The 18,808-nt window shown below is 39.2% G+C and overlaps 1 protein-coding gene across 8 annotated transcripts in view; it reads right to left on the bottom strand.

The window, feature by feature from the left end:
• PER2 (period circadian regulator 2) overlaps nt 1-18,808 on the bottom strand; it is a 72,555-nt gene that overhangs the window by 49,424 nt on the left and 4,323 nt on the right. For 4 of the 8 annotated variants that reach the window (XM_084638713.1, XM_084638718.1, XM_084638720.1 and 1 more), the window contains exons 2-3: nt 11,208-11,270; nt 861-1,340 (exon numbers count right to left, since the gene is read on the bottom strand). In XM_084638713.1, the coding sequence (XP_084494839.1) occupies nt 861-1,117 (257 nt within the window). In that variant the 5' untranslated portion in view covers nt 1,118-1,340; nt 11,208-11,270. Of the gene's footprint in view, nt 1-860; nt 1,341-2,634; nt 2,736-8,317; nt 8,372-11,207; nt 11,271-18,808 lie in introns of all 8 variants that reach the window. The other 4 variants (XM_084638716.1, XM_084638714.1, XM_084638715.1 and 1 more) reach the window with 3 other exon arrangements.

Raw genomic sequence — 18,808 nt, 5'->3', positions numbered from 1 at the left:
TTAATTAACAGATGAACTTTACACCAATGAAACTGGCGATAATGCCAATTGAGCAGCTTCAGCTAAACTAGCTTGTGTGTAAATGTTATGTGTGCTTAAAAAGATGTAATTCTATGGTAGATTGGTGTGTCCGCTAAATCACTACAGAGTAGACTAATAATGCTAGAGAGTGTCCAGCAGCAGTGTCATTAACAGACAGTCATAAAAAAAGGTATGATGTATATCACCGCTCAATGGTTTTCTTCCCCAGTCTCCTCAAATAATAATACTCAGGACTTAAAAAGAAAGCCACAAGATATCATTAATGCTTCATTTCATGCTTTCAACTTGGTAAACAAGATTTATGCATGGGAAAGACACATTCTAAATTTGATTTTAAACTGAAGTTCTATTCTGAACTCACAATTTGACCACTTTAATCTAAATCAGATTACTGTTTTTAATCAATAAGATTCGGAGATTTGAGATGGTGAAACAAGCAGTTAAAAGCCTTACCTCACTGATCTATTTTATTTGCCTTAGCAGAAAATAGGAAGACAAACTTCTTTGCTGCACTTCCAGCAGGATTTTTACTATATTTTCCTCTTTTTATGTTCTCATATGGCTCTACTTTCAAAAGTATTTCACCATAGCATTATTCTCTTCAAGTAGAGGAAAGAAACTATGTAGAAGCAATCTGCCATCTCCCTATTATCGTATGAGCCAGTAATGAATGAATAAATAAATCAGCATGGAATGGAAAAAGCATTAAGCATAGGAACACAGCCCAACACAGATTATATTGTGTGTATTAACATGAAAGATGGTTAGATTTTAGAATCTTAAAAACATGAGTGGGGAAAAAAAAATCAGCATATCACCTTTTATGACAATGTAAAGACTCCACAAGCATTGCTGTATCTTTCGCATTTTCATCAGATTCATTGCCATGAGAATCATGGCCACTAGAGTAGTTTTCATTCATATACTTTCCACTGAAGTCGTTACCACTTGATCCACTGCTCATCTCAGTGTCCTCCTGAGAAGTATCTGGATGTCGTTCAGGCTCGGTTTGAACACCAGTCTCCTCAGCAATCATTTGACTATGGTTGATTGCAAATTCAGAATATCCACTCATTTTGTATTGCTGCTTTGATGAGTCTGACTGCCGAGAAATATTTCCACCGATTTCAAGCTGTTGTGGGTTCTGCTCCTCAATGCTAGAGGAGAACCCCCTGATCTTAATACAGTCCACTGAACACTCATTAGGAGTATTTGCACAGAACAAGAATTAGACAAGCCATATTCATGTTTGTGCTCTGCATACAAGATTGCCAGTCTTGAAGTGTGAATCCAAAAGCCTAAAGGGGGGTTGGGGGGAGAGGAGAGAGAGAAAAAAGTAAACTATGCTGAAATACAATTTGTTTTAATCAATTTTTTTTCAGTTTGATCAATATTAAAGTTCCATTATTGACCAATCAAAACTGAAATAATGAAAAAGATTATTAGAGCTGCAGTTTCAAGAGTTTCGTTATTAATATTTTTATCCCAGAATTTGACACCTTTAAACATTTTACACACCAATACATTTCCGTAATTAATTCAAGGCTAACAATATTATAACAAATATTCATTTTGGCATAAAATTCACAGGGGAAAAGGAAGTTGAAATAAAGTGAAATTTTTATTAGAAGACAGCCTTTTCAAAAATTTCAATATTAATCATTACTTAGTCTATATCATTTCTGTCATGCTTACTGGCTGGAACTGTATCTTACTGCTTCTGCTGAAGACTTAACACAATGAACTATACTAATCTCATTTTCCTATTTTAAAAAATTCTTTCCTCTGTTGCTGCACGAGAGACCCACAAACAGAGGAGACTGACTATCCAGTGGAAGCAGTGAATTGACTACGTATTTAGTGCATGTTGAGGATAACCTAGAGAAAAAGAATTCTCTCATTTCTTTCAATTACAATAATCTTAAGTGTCAAAAGGAAAAAAAATCCAGACAGAAGTGAATTTTTTAAACTGACCTTTTAAGATTAAGTACAATCAAAAATGTCAAGTAGTGCTTTGGAAATTTACCTCTAAAAGAAAGAAAAAGAACTGCTATTAAAGCAGTTTCAAATTTTAAAAACCAACATCAACATTAAACATTATTAAAGCAATAACAAACATATTAAGGACCTGCCATCAAAAGGTAAAAAGCACCAAATAGCAGTCATCCTTAAGTAGCAAACTAAACACCAGAAAAACACATAGGCAAAACAAGATCAGGAAATTAGATTTCTCTGGTCCACAGACAGCAACACTTGTTCCATAAGAATATGCTTAGCGGTCATTTGCACTTTTCCAAGATTAATGTACTCTGAACAATATTAATGTAATACTTGACAATGCAAATTATTTTTATTCTTACCTAAAATATGGGCGATTCAGTGTTTGGCATTTTTACCATTAAAACATATAAACACTACCTACTATTTGTTTGCAATTCCAATCTGATGGTTTTCAGATTGTTGAGTACAACAGAACGAAAAAGTTTAGTGGTAGTACTGGCAAAACTTAGTGCCTTGCTTTTTAACACTCAAAAGAAAAAGAACAAACCTACAACAGTCAGGTAGTTTTAACAATTGAAACTATTTTCTTACCCTCCTAATTTTTGGTTTTCCAGACATTTTACATTTATTTCAAGTTCTCAGAAGCAAATATCACTCTTCTTCTCATTCAGCCAAAGATGTGCACAAGAGATCTGTTTTTAGTTGGAAGAGGAAGTATTTTTAGGGGCATTTATTTTAGCCGTCACTACTGATAACTATAAATATTTTCTTACAGCTAGAATATTTTCTGGAAACCCAAACAGCCTTTTGCAAGTAACACAAGGCCGTATTTTTTGTTTTTATTTTTTTTTTAATTCTACCAGCACAGTGAATTTATGCAATTCAGATCCACCAATCATGACTGAGCTGATGACTGAGCTGTTCATTCATACATACTGAGCTGTTCATTCATACGACAGACAGATCAATAGATGGAGAGCTGTTATAGTAGCACAAATTCTGAACTATAGTTTACTTCAGCAGTTTTTCCTGAGCCAAAATAAGCAGCTACTTGTGTCTCCCTAAAGTTACTTAAACTGAAACACCAGGAAAAAGAAGAAGAGGAGCTTTGCATTGGTCTATAGTGTGGCAAGAAAAATGTTACAGGATAGGGGAATTTCTCTTCCTTCATTTCAGACCGATGGTCTTTAAGTTACTAGCTAGAAGTTACTAAAGAAAAAAAAAAAAAATCTGTTCAAGGTCTCAAGTCACACTGAAGTTTGCTCCTAGATGAAACTCCCAGTAGCATTTGACATATAATAAAATATCTTCTGTTGGTTACCTAGGATCAAAGAGACTAGACAATTCACCTCTAGCGGACACTCTAAGTGGGTGGGCGCCTATAATACAAATCAAGCACCAGATCTAAGGAACGGTCCAATACGTAATGTCGACCTAATTCACTATACCATTTGTCCTTCCAGCATTTAGGATCATGACATCTAAACCAGTACTGCTGCTAGAAAATCAAAATTTGTTTACAGTAATTTGACTAAGGCAATAATTACTAGTAAAAGTTTTGCCCTGTATGTCTCAGCAAATAAGACCTGGCCACAAGATCATTTTACAACCTTGTCATGCTAGATTCATTATGGCCAGTTTCATTCGTTTACTTGGTCATTCAACACAACAAAAATCTAAAGGAACTGGTTTAATGACATACACAGCTTCCATGGGATCCATTTTTAAGACCTTTCCCACAATGTCCAAAAGTGTCCTTGGAAAAAACTAGTATATAATTTAATGAAGACTTCTGAGAAATAAGATTTAAGTCCTCTTCGGTTACTGATGTCCTGGAATTTGGGCTTGGTTTCCAAGGTACAAAGGAGGCAAAGTCCCTTTATGAACTATGGTAATTAGAAGACAAAAAGCTTACAAGATGGTTTAAATAAGGACTTCTCCGAGAAGCTGCAGAGGAAAAAAAAAAAAGTCTTCCAACAAGAAAAGCCTTTCTGTATAACAACCTCATGTAGAAACCAGATTAGTATTGCCATACATGGGTCTGGAAATCAAGAACCACAGCAGCCAGGATAAGCCAACTTAAAAACTTTGAATGGAATTCACAAAAGGTATTTAGCCATCTAGCTCCCACTGAACTCAATGTGAGTTAGGCACCTAATCACACCTTTAGAGTATGGGGGGGGGGGGGGAGGAGGAGGAAAGGAAGAGGAGAAGAGACGACAAAAAAAAACAAAACAAAAACACCACATTTCAAGGCTCCCAAAGTGTAAAGAGATCTTTTGTAGGCCTCCAACCTTAACATGGAAACTATATTGGGAGGAAGGGTTGAAATCTAAAGAACTGGCAGATGCATTTACATCAATCTCTGTTACAGGGTAGCTTACTGCTGGTGTAAAATCAGGTCAGCTACTTAGAGAAGGTAAGCCAGACTTATCTATAGTCATGCCTTTGGGTCACGAAGAGCAAACCAGTCCAGGCTCCTCTTATGGTAAATCATTCCATCACTATTTATTTTACATAAGTCCTCCCAGAGAGTATAAGGTAGGAAGGAAGCCAGTAACTAGAGAAGTCTACCAGAGGGCTTGTCTTCACTATAACAGATATCTTGAGTCAGTATACTTAAGTTACCGCATGAAGTGTGACTACAATTCACAACAGCATTGGAATTACAGTGTGATTTCGTTATCAGCACAGAGTGATTGGCTTAGTACTGAGGAGTTGATGCAATTTGAGTTGTATCGCCATTGCATTACTAATTTGAGCAATGTTCATTTTGGTGTGTAACAACCTAACATCGTGAAGAGTGATTGGTTTCGTACTACGGGATGAGTACTACGGGATGCCTTGATACAACCACTTTCTTGTTAATATTTTTGAAGCCCCTACACCCAGAGCTATTGGCAAAGTGCCAACATATAAATTATGGATCTTTATATGGTAAAAAGGAAAAGCAAATTAATTTCAATTCCCCCAAACCACAGAAGTACTAGTGATGTACCTCAGTGAACACAATCAACTCTCTATAAATCTAAGTATGAAGATTTTGCCTTCTTTTCTAACACCTTATGATAATGTTTTTACCAGGACGGGTCCTGTCATACCACATACATGAGTACAGATATCAGAGAGATCATTCCTGACAGTATAGATTTTAGAGCTTGCTACTGTAATTTTGATTAATGTGAAATGTTTCCAGAAGTCCTCTTTTAGAGGGCTGCTTTGCCAACTGGTATTGTTTTGGAATTGTTATATGGCAAACAACTGGCAATGATTTGACCATTCCGTACTATTTGCATAAAGAATTAGGTGTGAAAATTTACATTGAACACAGGCTCCCTGGGCAAGCAGGCAATGCTTCCTCATACCTGGTAGCAAAAGAATGCTAACTTGACAATAGCCATCAAAAGTGAGAAGTCACTTCAGTATTAATCTACAAGTTGCCAGTGCATCTGTAAAAAAACTATACAAACAGTTGAGTTTTAAAACTTATTTGAGGGCTAAGAGTTAGCAGATTATCCTAATTGTGACATTCTTTCCAGCTAAGAGACAGCAAAATACTTGTGTTCTCAGACCTCAGCACAAGGAAAATGCAGAGCAGTATTTGGCAGACTTACAGTAATCCAGGAACATTTATTTCCTTAGTATGTTTTTTTTCCACATCTAGTCTTCAAGTCGCCCTGAGCATAAAAGCTTACTACTTGCTTAATGAAGAGTTTAATATCAGAATTCATTAAAAATTCACAGCAATATCCAGACCAATAAGCAGATGCTGCAATCTACACTGAGAAACCCTAATGCTTGAAAATTCAGTCTTTTAAGGAAGTGAGTAAAGCCTAATTCACACAACTTACATATTTACATTTCTGGAAATTAAAGATAAATTAAAACACAGTTGGAACAAAAATAGCTTTCTGAATAAACTATTTAAAATTTAACTTTCTACTCAAATGAATCAGAACAATTACACACATTCCTTACCTGCTTTTTAAAATCAAGGTTGGCATAAGTGTTATCAGGTTCCCTCCCAGCTAGCATCAAAAAGAATGAAGTACCTAGGTCCAGAATTTCCCACATGCACTCCTCTTGGTCATCCTCATCCATTAGAGTCTGGACACCTCTAAAACTATAAAATATAAAAGAAATACCAGGGCCCCCCTAACAATGTCCTTTTCTTATAGTTTTGAGAACAAAAAATACCACATATTGCTCACAGTTATGCCAACCCTATACACATAGCCCCTTGGCAAAGAAGGAATTCTCATCCAGCAAAGGAAGCATACAGACATTTTAATACACTTGGATTTCAGCAAAATTATTTAAAGTTTCAAAATACAAATATCTTTAAACTAGATAGAACACACCTAAACAGTATGTAGAGTTCTGGTTCAGCAGTAGCATGGTAGGACTCTAAGTCTGCACAGGCTAAAAAAAATGTCTCCTCCAAATTAAGAACCACCATTGTGGCCTTTACCACCACCACCAAACACCCAAGTCAACAGGAGATGTGTATATTCAGCACCTTTGGAAAAACTAGGCTACTTGCTTAGGAGTCCAAATTCAGACACTCGGATTTCAAATTTCTGGCCTAATGATTTTCGCTATCCATATTTCTTGTCGGCGTCACGCTAGGAGGCCTGCAATTCAAAACCTACAGTTTCCTGAAATAATAAACGCTGGAAAAAAAAAGTTGTTTCTTCTCCCTTCCTCATGCTCTGCAGCAATACAAAATTTGTACAATTCTTGTCAGTTTAACCGTTGCCCACAAAGGCTCACAACAGCAATAATGTTAATGAAAAGATATACATTTTATTCTAAGGCTAACGTACATTCAACTAAGGCTATGTCTACACTCGCAACTGAATGACAAAACTTTTGTCTTTCAGAGGTGTTTAAAAAAAGAAAAGAAAACCCACAAACCCTGGAAGACAAAAGTTTTGCTGCCAACAAACGCCAGTGTGAACAGCACTACGTCAGCAGGAGCTCTCTCCTGCCGCCAACGCAAACGCTGCTCCTTGGGGGTGGAAGTTTTTTGTTGGCAGGAGAGCCGACAAACAGCGGCTGCACTGCGTGACTTTTAGTGGCACGGCTGTAGCGACACAGCCATGCCACTAAAAGCTGTGTAGCGTAGACATAGCCTCAGAAGCAAAAGCACTGGAGCTGCCTGTTTATTGACAAAGTCAACACCCATTCTTTAGTTTTCAATCCCCTTTGAAAGGTTCTCTTTACAACCATATGGGGCATTCACGTCTTTTGTTGTTTTAAACGAAAGGTTAAATTCTACAGAAATGGAAGTCTTAAGCCTTCATATTCATCAGTAAAAGCCTCCCACTAGCAAGGGGATTTTTCAAGTCCTGGTTTGGTGTACATTAAAATCCGATTCAGCACATCTTAGAGAAAGTAAGACTCTAGATTGTGTGAAACCTGTGGGGGGGGTTTTGCCAGATTTCCTGTTGAACCCAAAACATCCAGCTATGTTGGAAAGTATAATCAGTACATGGCCGTCACAAGTAGCAGAATAATTAAAACAAACAGTATTTTAAATGCAACAAATATCTAAATCATTTTCAAAAGAGACTAAAAAAAAATTGCATTTGAATACCCAAGACTAATGGTTTAATAAAAAAAAGGACTAGCACTAGAACCTTTAGTTAAATACGCTGAAAAACGGCATATATCAGTAAGTCTCTAATAAAATGCTGTGTCTTTACAGCTGCTGTTTGTTAAAGTACACTACAATGTTGGCCAGACTTAAGGAAAAAAAACTTATTCACAATGTTCCATTCTGCAACATGTGACATGAGTCAATGTGAGTTTTGGATGTGCAAGAAATACAGGATGGGCCCTTTTTATTTTTTGGTTCTAAAAGACTACAGACATTTTTTAAGTATAACATTAATGATTTTACTAAAGAGTAGTATAGAATGTCTTATGTTATACTTATAGGTTACATAGCAGGTAATCTTGTGAACAGATTAATTCCATCCATGTTTGGCCTCCCTTATTGTATATTTTAGCATGATGGGATTTGGCTAATTGCTTCCCCAAAAAGACTGTCCTCTGCTTCGAATTGTGGCTGAGAAGAGAAAATTAAAGCATTCAAATATGGCAACCTAAGAGGAGCTTTTCTCTGAGAGGAAATCTAGTTCCATCAGTACGAAAGGAATGTTGAGCTAAAGAACATTCAGACCAAATCATGGTCTTTTGAGATTGAGTTATGCATATTGTACAGAACATAAAATAGAGAAGAGCCAAGAACCTGATTTAGGTGACACACCTGTATCACAGGATCCAAGCCAAATCCCCCTTTTAAAGAGAACAGAAGTCACACCTGTAGTATTAAAAACAGCACAGTAAACTGTCAGTTTTAAAAACTTAACTAGTTAAGGTTTTTGTAGCAACAGATAAAGATCAAATGATCAGAAGGATAATTAGGTATGTATGTGATATGACTGATGAATACAGTAAGCTTCTTTAATTACCAATACACTTAGAATTCTGATTCTACATGCTCAGCAATGTTATAAAACTAGCCAAAACTCATGTACAGGTACCCATCTCCTCCCTTCCAGCTTCTCTAATACATTGTCCCTCTCCAGCCTACATAAAATGAAGCTTCTAAGATCATCTTCCTTGCTTATTGCCCTGACGACATCACCCCTTATTTGAAGCTCTCCACTATCTTCCCCTATTCACTGCATCATCTTCAAAGTCTTTCAGAACACCGCATCCAATAATTGTTTCATCACACACATCCCAGCCCCGCAACATCAACCTTGTTTACCTGTGTCAACTTCTTACATATGGAAAGCACTCCATGAACTGATCTATAAGGAACTGCCCTCTCCAAAATGTACAATGGAGCCTTATCAAACTTTAGTTTTTCTTCAGTCTGTGCATGCACTAAGCTTTCATCTTCTGAAGTAATGTTTTCCTACTTTTTAGAGGAAAATAAAACGATTGTTAAATAACTCAGCTGTGATTTGTTATTAGGGCTTCTGATTTTAGGTTTTAACAAGTGATCAGTAACCCGCCCCCCCCCAATAAAAATAAATCTGTGTTTATCTAATGAACACTGGAAAAACCACAGGAAATAGTTACTCATCATGGTGATTTCATCCCTTTCCCAGTGCAATTTAAATAGGTAGGGCCCTACCAAATTCACAGGTGTGAAAAACACATCATGGACTGTGAAATCTGGTCTTTGTTGTACTTATACCCTATATTATACAGATTTCACGGGGAGACTAGCATTTCTCAAACTGGGGGTCCCAAGGCTATTGTACAGGGGGTGTCACAGTATTGCCACCTTCACTTTTGTGCTGCCTTCAGAGCTTGGTGGCTGCTGGCTGAGACCCCAGCTCTGATGGCAACGCCGCAGCAGTAAAAGTAGCAATACCATACCATCCTTAGTTTTGCACTGCTGCTGGCAGAGACACTGCCTTAAGAGCTGGGGGAGGTTCCTGGAGGTGGGTCTGACCTGGCCCCAGGGGGGAAGATGCCCCTGCAGGTGAAGAGGACGTCCCATCCCTCACCAGCGTGTCCAGGACCAGCAGCTAGATCCCAACATACGATAGGAGCCCTCGTCCAGGATGCACCCAGCCTTGCCCCTCCCTGGCTCTGAGCAGAGAGGCCCAGTGCTTGGGAGTTAAAGGTGCCTTGGTCTTGCTCTGTGTGTGTATGGGGGGGGGGGCAACCTGGGGAAGGCCCCCCCCCCATGGCACCTTGGGTGAGGCGGTCGCTCACATATAAGGCTAGCCCTGCTCCCCAAAAAAGTGAGAACCCCCCCATACCATGCCACCCTCACTTCTGCACTGCTGTTGGCAGCGGTGATCCTTCAGAGTCAGGCACCCAGCCAGCAGCTGCCGATCTCCAGCCGCCCAGCTCTGAAGGCAGTGCTACTGCCAGAAACAGCGCACCAGTAAGGATGGCAACACCACGACTCCCCACCAACCCCCTTTTGGGTTGGGACCCACCCAGTTATACCATGCAATTTCACATTTAAGTATCTGAAACTGTGAAATTCATGATTTTTAAAAGCCTATGACTGTGAAACTGACCAAAATCGACCATGAACTTGGTAGGGCCCTACATATAGACAATGTCTCTGCTTCCTGACTTGTATTTAAAGCCCTCTCTACATGGGGCAGTACTGCAGAATATAGGGGTACAATTTCTGAAGTGCATTATGTGCTGCTCATTAATTGGTATATGTAAACCCTGCCAATATCCAATCGTGCACTTTAACATAGTTATGTTTGAAACAGTACTAGGGGGTATATACAAAAAAAACTTTACACCTCACCCCAACCCTTTTCACCCACCCCAGACCTCATTTTTGGATATCTTCATAAAACTGAAAATATGCCAAAAAATAAACTTCCAAAAATGAAACAAAGCCTGAAAATCAGAAGTCCTATTTATAATTCAGTTCTAATTTCCTATCTAGGACAGTATTAATTCAGTAAGCAGCTATATTATTTTGATTTATACATTACATAGGCATCACTGGACTGTTTACAGATAACTAAAAAAATTATACTTAAAGTAACCTTTTAACTATCACAACAGTTCTCTGCATAGGGAAGGCTCTGTGATGAAATCTGTGTGTCAAAGACTATTTAGGTATAGATAATCCACATCTAAACTAGCACTGAAGTCACTAGAAACTAGAATCTCTCCATAAAAGCATACTATGCCCTATGACATCAAGCCTTGGGAGCAGAGTTGTGCCCATTTTCTCCTGAGCCACAATCCCAGAGACCAAATTAGCATCTACATTCACGGTTCCCAAAATCACCTTTGGCATTGGAATTCCTTAAAACCTCTGAAAGGAAAACCCAAAATATTGGAAATAACAGAAAATCACTTTATTGCATAACAAGATGCAGCAGATCTAGCAACTAGTATTAAGATGTAACACTAGAGGGCTTCCACTTTCTAGAAAGGAAACAGAAGCCAGCTCATTTCCATGTGCTTCATGACTTTTACCTCTCTCTCTCCTGCAGTTCCTATTTCTTAAAAAGCTTTCTATATAAATAAGTAACAGCTCCAAAGCAACATCTACCACACACACACACACACGATATAAATTCAGAGTAAGCAAGAAAGCAGAAGGTATACACTTCAGATCATTTCTTGGGGGAGAGCATAAGTAAGACACTCACCTTAATGAATGTGCTAATTATGATCTTTCCAAATCAAGGTCTGAAACTGTAGTTAATACTCTCCTGCAAAAACAACAAACCCAATATAGTTTTATAAATAAACTACAGAAGAAGACTTTAAAACCCTGCCTATTTAACAAGTCCCCGTAATTAGTGGAATAAAAGCCTAGTCATACATGGCAGAAAACATGAATTGTAAAGTTAGAGAGCAGTTATATTCATTACGTATTACTGATTCAAAGGTAAACCAGAGGAAATAGGGAAAATTCCTTAGCTTAGCGACAACTGAAATCTGAAAATAAAACTACAGTATTGTTTTCTTAAACTGTACATGAAGAGTTACTGATTTGTTTTCCTTTGTAAATTCGAAAAAGCCAAAAATGCCTCACACCCGTTTTAGATCCTAAATCAACAGGACACAGACACAGATTTAAATACATATGTTTGAAAAATCTATTTCTAATGCATTTATGTAATTGCTTACCTGCCAAGATCCAAGTTAAAGAATCTGTATTCCTACAATAAAAATGGAGATCAAACACCCTGAAGCATGGAAAAAGTTGCATTTCTTACTCTACCGGTGTTTGAGAAAGTCAACTCGTGCAAGACACTCAGAACCTTGAACTAGAGTCTTTGCAAGAGAAAAACTTTTCAGATAACTGTTGAACTGCATTCAGCTAAATAATCCAATTGAGTAAAAGTACACAGTACATACATAATGTTTGGCACCCATTGTAGCCATTACTAGCCCCTTGCTCTGACACACTGCTGTGCATTCACAACTGCAGTAGCTATTCTTGGGAAACATGATCTACAACCATGAAAGAGGAGGTCTCAGCAGAAGCCACTCACTATCAGCATGCTGCTGTCAGGACAGTAGAATGGAAATGTAAAGTTCCTTCAACTATGTTCTGGTGGAACTGAAGGGAGTAGGAGGCCTCAAACCTCAGCAGCTGAGTCCTTGAGTCCAAAACCCACCTTCTGAGTTACCTGTGATCAATCCTTCAGCACCTAATCCAGCTGAAGCAGAGTTTGACTTCCACCTCCCCACAGCACCTAGTTATTCCCACTACTTCACTTCATCCTTTATCATCCAGCAGGACCATGTTCCCTCCCCTAGCCAACAATAAGCAGTGCTTATCTCACTCCTCTTACATATTTAGCACCATTCTCTTGCTCCTCCTTCACCATCACTGTTCACCTCCACAAAAGGTCTGATTATTCAAGACTTCCCAACACCCTCCAATAGCTCTCTCCCTCTCGAGCCTTCTTATTTCCCTTTAACAATAGGTTTAGATCCTAGTCATCACCACTACATTCAACATTTTCCTTTGTTCCCTTTTTTCTCTTAGGAATAGCACTGCACAGAGAAGTTTGCCCATGACTAACAAGCTTGTTGCAACCTGTTCACCACGGTCGTTCTTACCCATATGCAAACTATGCAGCTGCATCAGGCACCAGGAAATTTGGGACACCAAACTGCCCCAAATTGGTGTCCCAAATTTCCTGGTGCCTGATGCAGCTGTGTGCTGCTCCAGCAGCCAGCCCAATCCCCGCCCCGCCCCTTCCCCAAAGCCCCACCCTTGCTGCATCCCTTCCCCTGAGCTACATCCCAGGGGGCTGCAGCAGGGGTCAGGTGCACCCTACACTGACGGGGCGGCAGGAAGTGGAGTGACTCCACCTGCTCCGCTCCACCGGCTCCCAGCCGAGCCTCCTGTAAGTCCGAAGGCTGGGAGCCAGGGGAGCAGAGCGGGCTGGGTCACTCCACTTCCCGCCGGCCCACAAGTGCGGGGTTGAGCCCGCCCTGCAATCATGAAGCGGCAGGAATTGGAGCCCATGCACCAAAACGTCTAGGGCCAGCCCTGCTGTTCACAGGCACATTTCCACAGAGGCCAAAGATAATCTCCACATATGTCCCATGCTAAGGCCTTGTGTACGCTGCCACTTTACAGTGCTGAAACTTGCATCACTCGGGGGGGGGGGGGGAGTGTTCATACTCCTGAGCGAGAAAGTTTCAGCACTGTAAAGTGGCAGTGTAGACAGTGCATCAGTGCTGGCAACTATTCCCCTCGCAGAGGTAGGTTTTTTTTTTTTTTTTTAAAAACACTGCCGCTGGTGCCGCAACTACACAGTCGCTGGTGCTGTGACAGCGCTTTAGCTTAGGTAGTGAAGATGTACCCTAAGTTATAGTCCCTTGCCCTCAAACATTAGGCTATATACTTGTAACTCTACGGTTACTCATTCAATAGATTTTGTACTTTTCACTATAAACCATTTAAGCTCACATTTAAGTCAAAACAGCCTTTTTGTTCATTCATTTATTTTTATTCAGGGTAAGGTTATTCATAGATTCCAAGGTCATGACCAAGGTCCAAGACCATGGTGATCATCTAGTATGACCTCCTGTACAGGCCTTAGACCTTTCTGGGGGGGGGGACCCCTAGAGCTCATCTTTTAGAAAAAAGATCTAATTTTGATTTTAATATTGTCAGAGAGGAGAATTAATCCACCACAACCCTTGATAAATTGTTCCAATGGTCAGTGACCCTCACGGTTAAAAATGTATGCCTTATTTCTAATCTGAATTTGTCTAGATTCAACTTCAAGTCATTGGATGTTATACATTTCTCTGCTAGACTAAAGTGCTCATTAAATATTTGTTCCCTGTGTAGATACTTATAAACTGATCAAGTCACCCCTTAACCTTCTCTTTGTTAAGGTAAACAGACTGAACTCCTTGAGCATATCACTACAAGGCATGTTTTTTAATCCTTTAATCATTAATCCTCTTCTCTGAACCCTCTCCAATTTATCAAATATCCTTCTTGAATTGGGGACACCAGAACTGGACATGGTATTCCAGCAGCAGCCCCATCAGTTGCAAATACAGAGGTAAAATAACCTCTCTAATCCTACTTATGGATTCCTGCTTATGCATCCAAGGTCGCACATAAGCCCTTTTGGCCACAAGCTGAGAGCTCATGTTCAGCCGATTATTCATTATGACCTCCAAAAAAATTTTCAGAGTCATTGCTTCCCAGGACAGTGTCCCTCATTGTGTAAATATGGCCTACATTCATTGTTCCTAGGTGCATACATTTAGCCATATTAAGATGCATATTGTTTGTCTGTGCCCAGCTTACTGAGCGATCCAGGTCACTCTATATTAGTGACATGTCTTCTTCATAATTTACCACTCCTCCAATTGTGTGTCATCTGGGAACTTTATCAGTCATTAGTTTAGGTCTTCTTCCAGATCATTAATAAAATGGTGAAACAGCAGAGGGCTAAGAATGGAATCTGTGACTTCTGCAACCTCTATGACAGAATCGCAGCCTTACGGATAATCATTAGGCCATACCATAAGTAAAAGGTACTACTTCAAACTTAGTTGATGGCAATGTGGAACGCAAACTGAAAAAGTTACAAGCCAATCCTGAGTCTGAAGTGATGGTATGATGGAGGCAAGCATTACCACATCTTGAAGCCAAGGCTATGGAGGGCACTGTTCATTCTCCTCAAGTTTGAGTGGTTAATGACATGACAAATCTGCTGCAACCTTGCTCTGCTGTGGGCTATTGCTTCCCAGTTGCTGGAGGCAATCTGACATGCTTTGAAGTTTGACTTCAGTGTGACTTTATATCATTTGTACTGACTACCATAAAGAACGAGTGCCTTGCTTTAGCTGACCATAAAACATAGCTGTAGGTATTCTTGTGTCAGCCATGTGAACTAGGAGCCCAGACCAGTACAGCTGAGTTTTTATGAGCACATTTGAATGCCAGATAGCTGACTGTGATGAAGGATTTCGATATTGGGATCTTATCCCATCACCTGACCATGCAAACTGACCAAAGACAGCTCATATGGAACAGAACAAGTTTCCTAATGTAGCATCCATGTCTCACAACCATATAGAAGCATTGCAAGTACAACTGCCTAACAAACATCTAACTTTGTGTTTATTTTGACACCCATAGCATTCCATACATGGTGTGACAACATTCCAAATGCAGAGCTGCCCTTGGCTGTGCAATGAGTAATCTCATCCTTAACTGCGGCATTCTGACACAGCATACTCCCTAGGCAGAAAAAATTCTCCACAGACCTGAGAAAGCACTGCTGACCTTAACTGGGTAGATGTGTGCATCCCCCAGCACAGGTTGGTAAATTCTTCAATTGTCTTTAGACTGATTGTGAAACGAATACAATTGACTGCAGGAGTGAAATGATCAGGTATAAATTGAATGTCATCAATCAACTGAGCAACCAGCTCGGTCATCAGCAAATAAAAGCTCCTTAAGAAGTAATTCTGCCACTTTTATAAAAGCTCAAGTGTTGTAGATTGAACTGCAGAACTGGATAAATTCCCCTCTGTCAATGGCATGAAATGCATCCATAAGCACAGCTGAAAAAAAATGATGGAAAAAAGCATGTTAACCAATATACAACCTTGTTCGGTGCCACTGGTGACCAGAAATGGGTCTGATATCTTACCATTTTCCACAACTCTGGACAGCACCCCCATCAGGAAAAGGCTGAATGACCAAAAATGAAAATAAGAAAAACACCTTTGCAGGATGCATTTCTAGAGTCCCTCATGATTTACAGAGTCAAAAGCTTTAGCTGAGTCAAAAAAATACCAAACAAGGACCATGGTTTTGCTCTCGGCACTTTTCCTGAAGCTTATGGGCTGTGAAGATCATGTCTATAGTGTCCCATCCAGACGGATATCTTTCTATACTGAAACTTGGGAGAGAATGGGTTCCACAAGATGGGTGTTAATTCTATTCAATATGACCCATGGAAGAATTTTCCCAGCAACACAGAGTAGGGAAATGCCATGATTTAGGATCAGGAAATGCCTCAGTTTTGGGCTGGGATGAAGATCCCCCTTATTCAAAATGAAGAAATAATGGGAATAGAAACTCTTGCCCCTGTATTCCTGAAGAATTTTCCACCTAGGAGCTATAGAAAACAAAAAGAAAAACGAGTACTTGTGGCACCTTAGAGACTAATTTATTTGAGCATAAGCTTATTTATTTATAATCTTATTTATTTGAGCATAAGCTCAAATTTATTTGAGCATAAGCTTTTGTGAGCTACAGCTCACTTCATCGGATGTTGTAGCTCATGAAAGCTTGTGCTCAAATAAACTTGTTAGTCTCTAAGGTGCCACAAGTCCTCCTTTTCTTTTTGAGAATACAGACTAACACGGCTGCTACTCCGACACCTGTCATAAAGTAGCAGGTAGAAGACAAGAAAAGAATGTTTAGCACCCATTTGTTAGTTACAATCTCCACCCGTACCTCCTGGAAGTAGGGGAAACTGGTTTCTGAAAGTTGGCTATGCAAAAGATTCCGAGCTTGAATGCCTGAGGGCATATGCACACCTACAGATCCACAGCAACACATATTTGAAGAAGAACCTGACTTCTCATATTACTAGTAACAAAAGTAATTTAACTACATAAATTGTTAAACCAAAGTGTATAAAGTGCATCCACAATGCCTGCATGAGGATTTTTAGCATGTAAAGGCCACCTGATTCCTGGTGACTGTCTAGACAGTCAATGAATCATGCTACTTAAGTAACCCTTGACACAATGAGCTCCTGAAACAAAGTGAGTAAATACCAATTTTACAAACTGTATAATTACATATTTAGACTAACTAGTACATGGACTTCATACTGTTGGCCCAATCAATGTATTCATCCAGCCCTTATGTCAGCTTAAGAGCACAATGTAGTCAGGTACAATGTCAACAGCCACAGCACTCAAAACAGCTAGCAAGTAACGAAAATGTGTAAGATTACATGAGCCTACTAAATTTTATTTTTTCAGCGGATTGTGTAAAGAGCTTTACTGTAGCCAAAAGAAAATTATTAGTAAAAAAATGCTTTACAAGCTGCAAGACCCCAGGGGAGGCGGAGGAACTGAAATGGATGAGGTTAGGATCTGAAAGAAATAGCCTTAGTTTCTGTGTCTTGACCTACCTCTACACTAGTACGTTTGTCGGTATAACTTATGTGGCTCAGGAATGTGGGAAAAAACCACCCCTTCGAAGCAACAGAAGTTACTCCAACAGAGGTGCCACTGTGAACAGCGCTATGTCAGCAGGAAATGCTCTCCCACCGACATAGCTATGCCACTAGTTGGAGGTGGTTTAATTATGTTGACAGCAGGGCTCTCTCCAATCGGCATAGAGCAGCTACACAAGCAATCTTACAGCAGCACACTTCCTCGATACAGCTATGTAAATTTGCTCATGTAGACATGGCCTAAGAATGACAAAGAAAAGGTGATAAGAAACCGAAACGATAGAATGGGAAAAGAAACAAAGGGCAAATATAGAAATGATCCTCAGCACTCCCCTACAGAACCCAGTTGGAAATCTTGGTAACCTACAGACACTCAGAATGGATTCATAGAACTTTAGAATCAAAACTTGGAAGCACAAAACTTCAAACATAACAGCTGTTTTGTTACTATGTATCATAATTGCTAGGTAACCAAGCATTGTCAGTAAAGAAGCTTGTGCCCAGTATTACACAATGCATTAAAGAGAACATGCTGTTCCCTTTTAAAATGGGCAATTATGAGTACAGTGAAACTACGGTCAATTCAAATGAATTACTAATAGACTAAAAAGAAAAGGAGTACTTGTGGCACCTTAGAGACTACCAAATTTATTTGAGCAATAAGCTTTCATGAGCTACAGCTCACTTCATCGGATGCACTGAGCTGTAGCTCACAAAAGCTTATGTTCGAATAAATTTGTTCATCTCTAAGGTGCCACAAGTACTCCTTTTCTTTTTACAAAACCAAAGTTTCCCTACTTCAGATCCTGCAAAACCCTGACCCACACCTCAAATAAAAGAGCCTAATGTCATAGAATACATTGGATTTCACAACAGAAGTTCTTAATTCAGTATTGATGGCAATATTTCCTTTCAAGAGTTTAAGACAGAAATGTTTCCATCCAAGTAAATAGGAAACATTATCAAAAGTACTCAAAGTTTCCAAATGTTACTGTAACCTGCAGCGGTATTCAGTCCTGCACCACTATCATCTCTAGATTTTTACTTATGTATTCTTTTTAAAAAGCTGTACTGCAGTATTTGGGTGGTATTCTGATGTGGTTTCTCATTAACTTCATTTTCTTGCAGATAAAAATAATTCTAGATCTATAGAGAAAACAATAAAGTGGCCTCAAATACCTAAATAAATAAAGAGTGATGAAAAACTAGTTTACTGATTTCAGCAGAAACAGCCGCTATTCATAAACAGGAGAAATCAAACTGAATGGTACATCTGTTTAAAAAGAAAAGATCAAAAATACCTAGCTCTTTAGCACTTACAAAACTGTCTTTAATATATGCATAGTTATAAGCACAGGAATTTTTTTTAAACAATGGTAAACCACTCAAACTGCTCCAACACTGTAAATGTGTTAGTAGCTCAAGGCCACTTGACATATGGCATTACAACACAATGGTGGTAAAAGAAATATGATATAACTAGTAGTGGTAGAACACTCCCGCCTTCTCTTTGAAGCTAATAAATAATGTTCCTGTGAGGTTCACTTACACTACAAATC

This window comes from Lepidochelys olivacea, assembly GCF_965140295.1.
Source record: "Lepidochelys olivacea isolate rLepOli2 genome assembly, chromosome: 9".
Lineage (NCBI taxonomy): Eukaryota > Metazoa > Chordata > Testudines > Cheloniidae > Lepidochelys > Lepidochelys olivacea.
The sequence above is the reverse complement of the archived record's forward strand: the minus strand, read 5'-3'. Positions and strand labels throughout refer to the sequence as shown.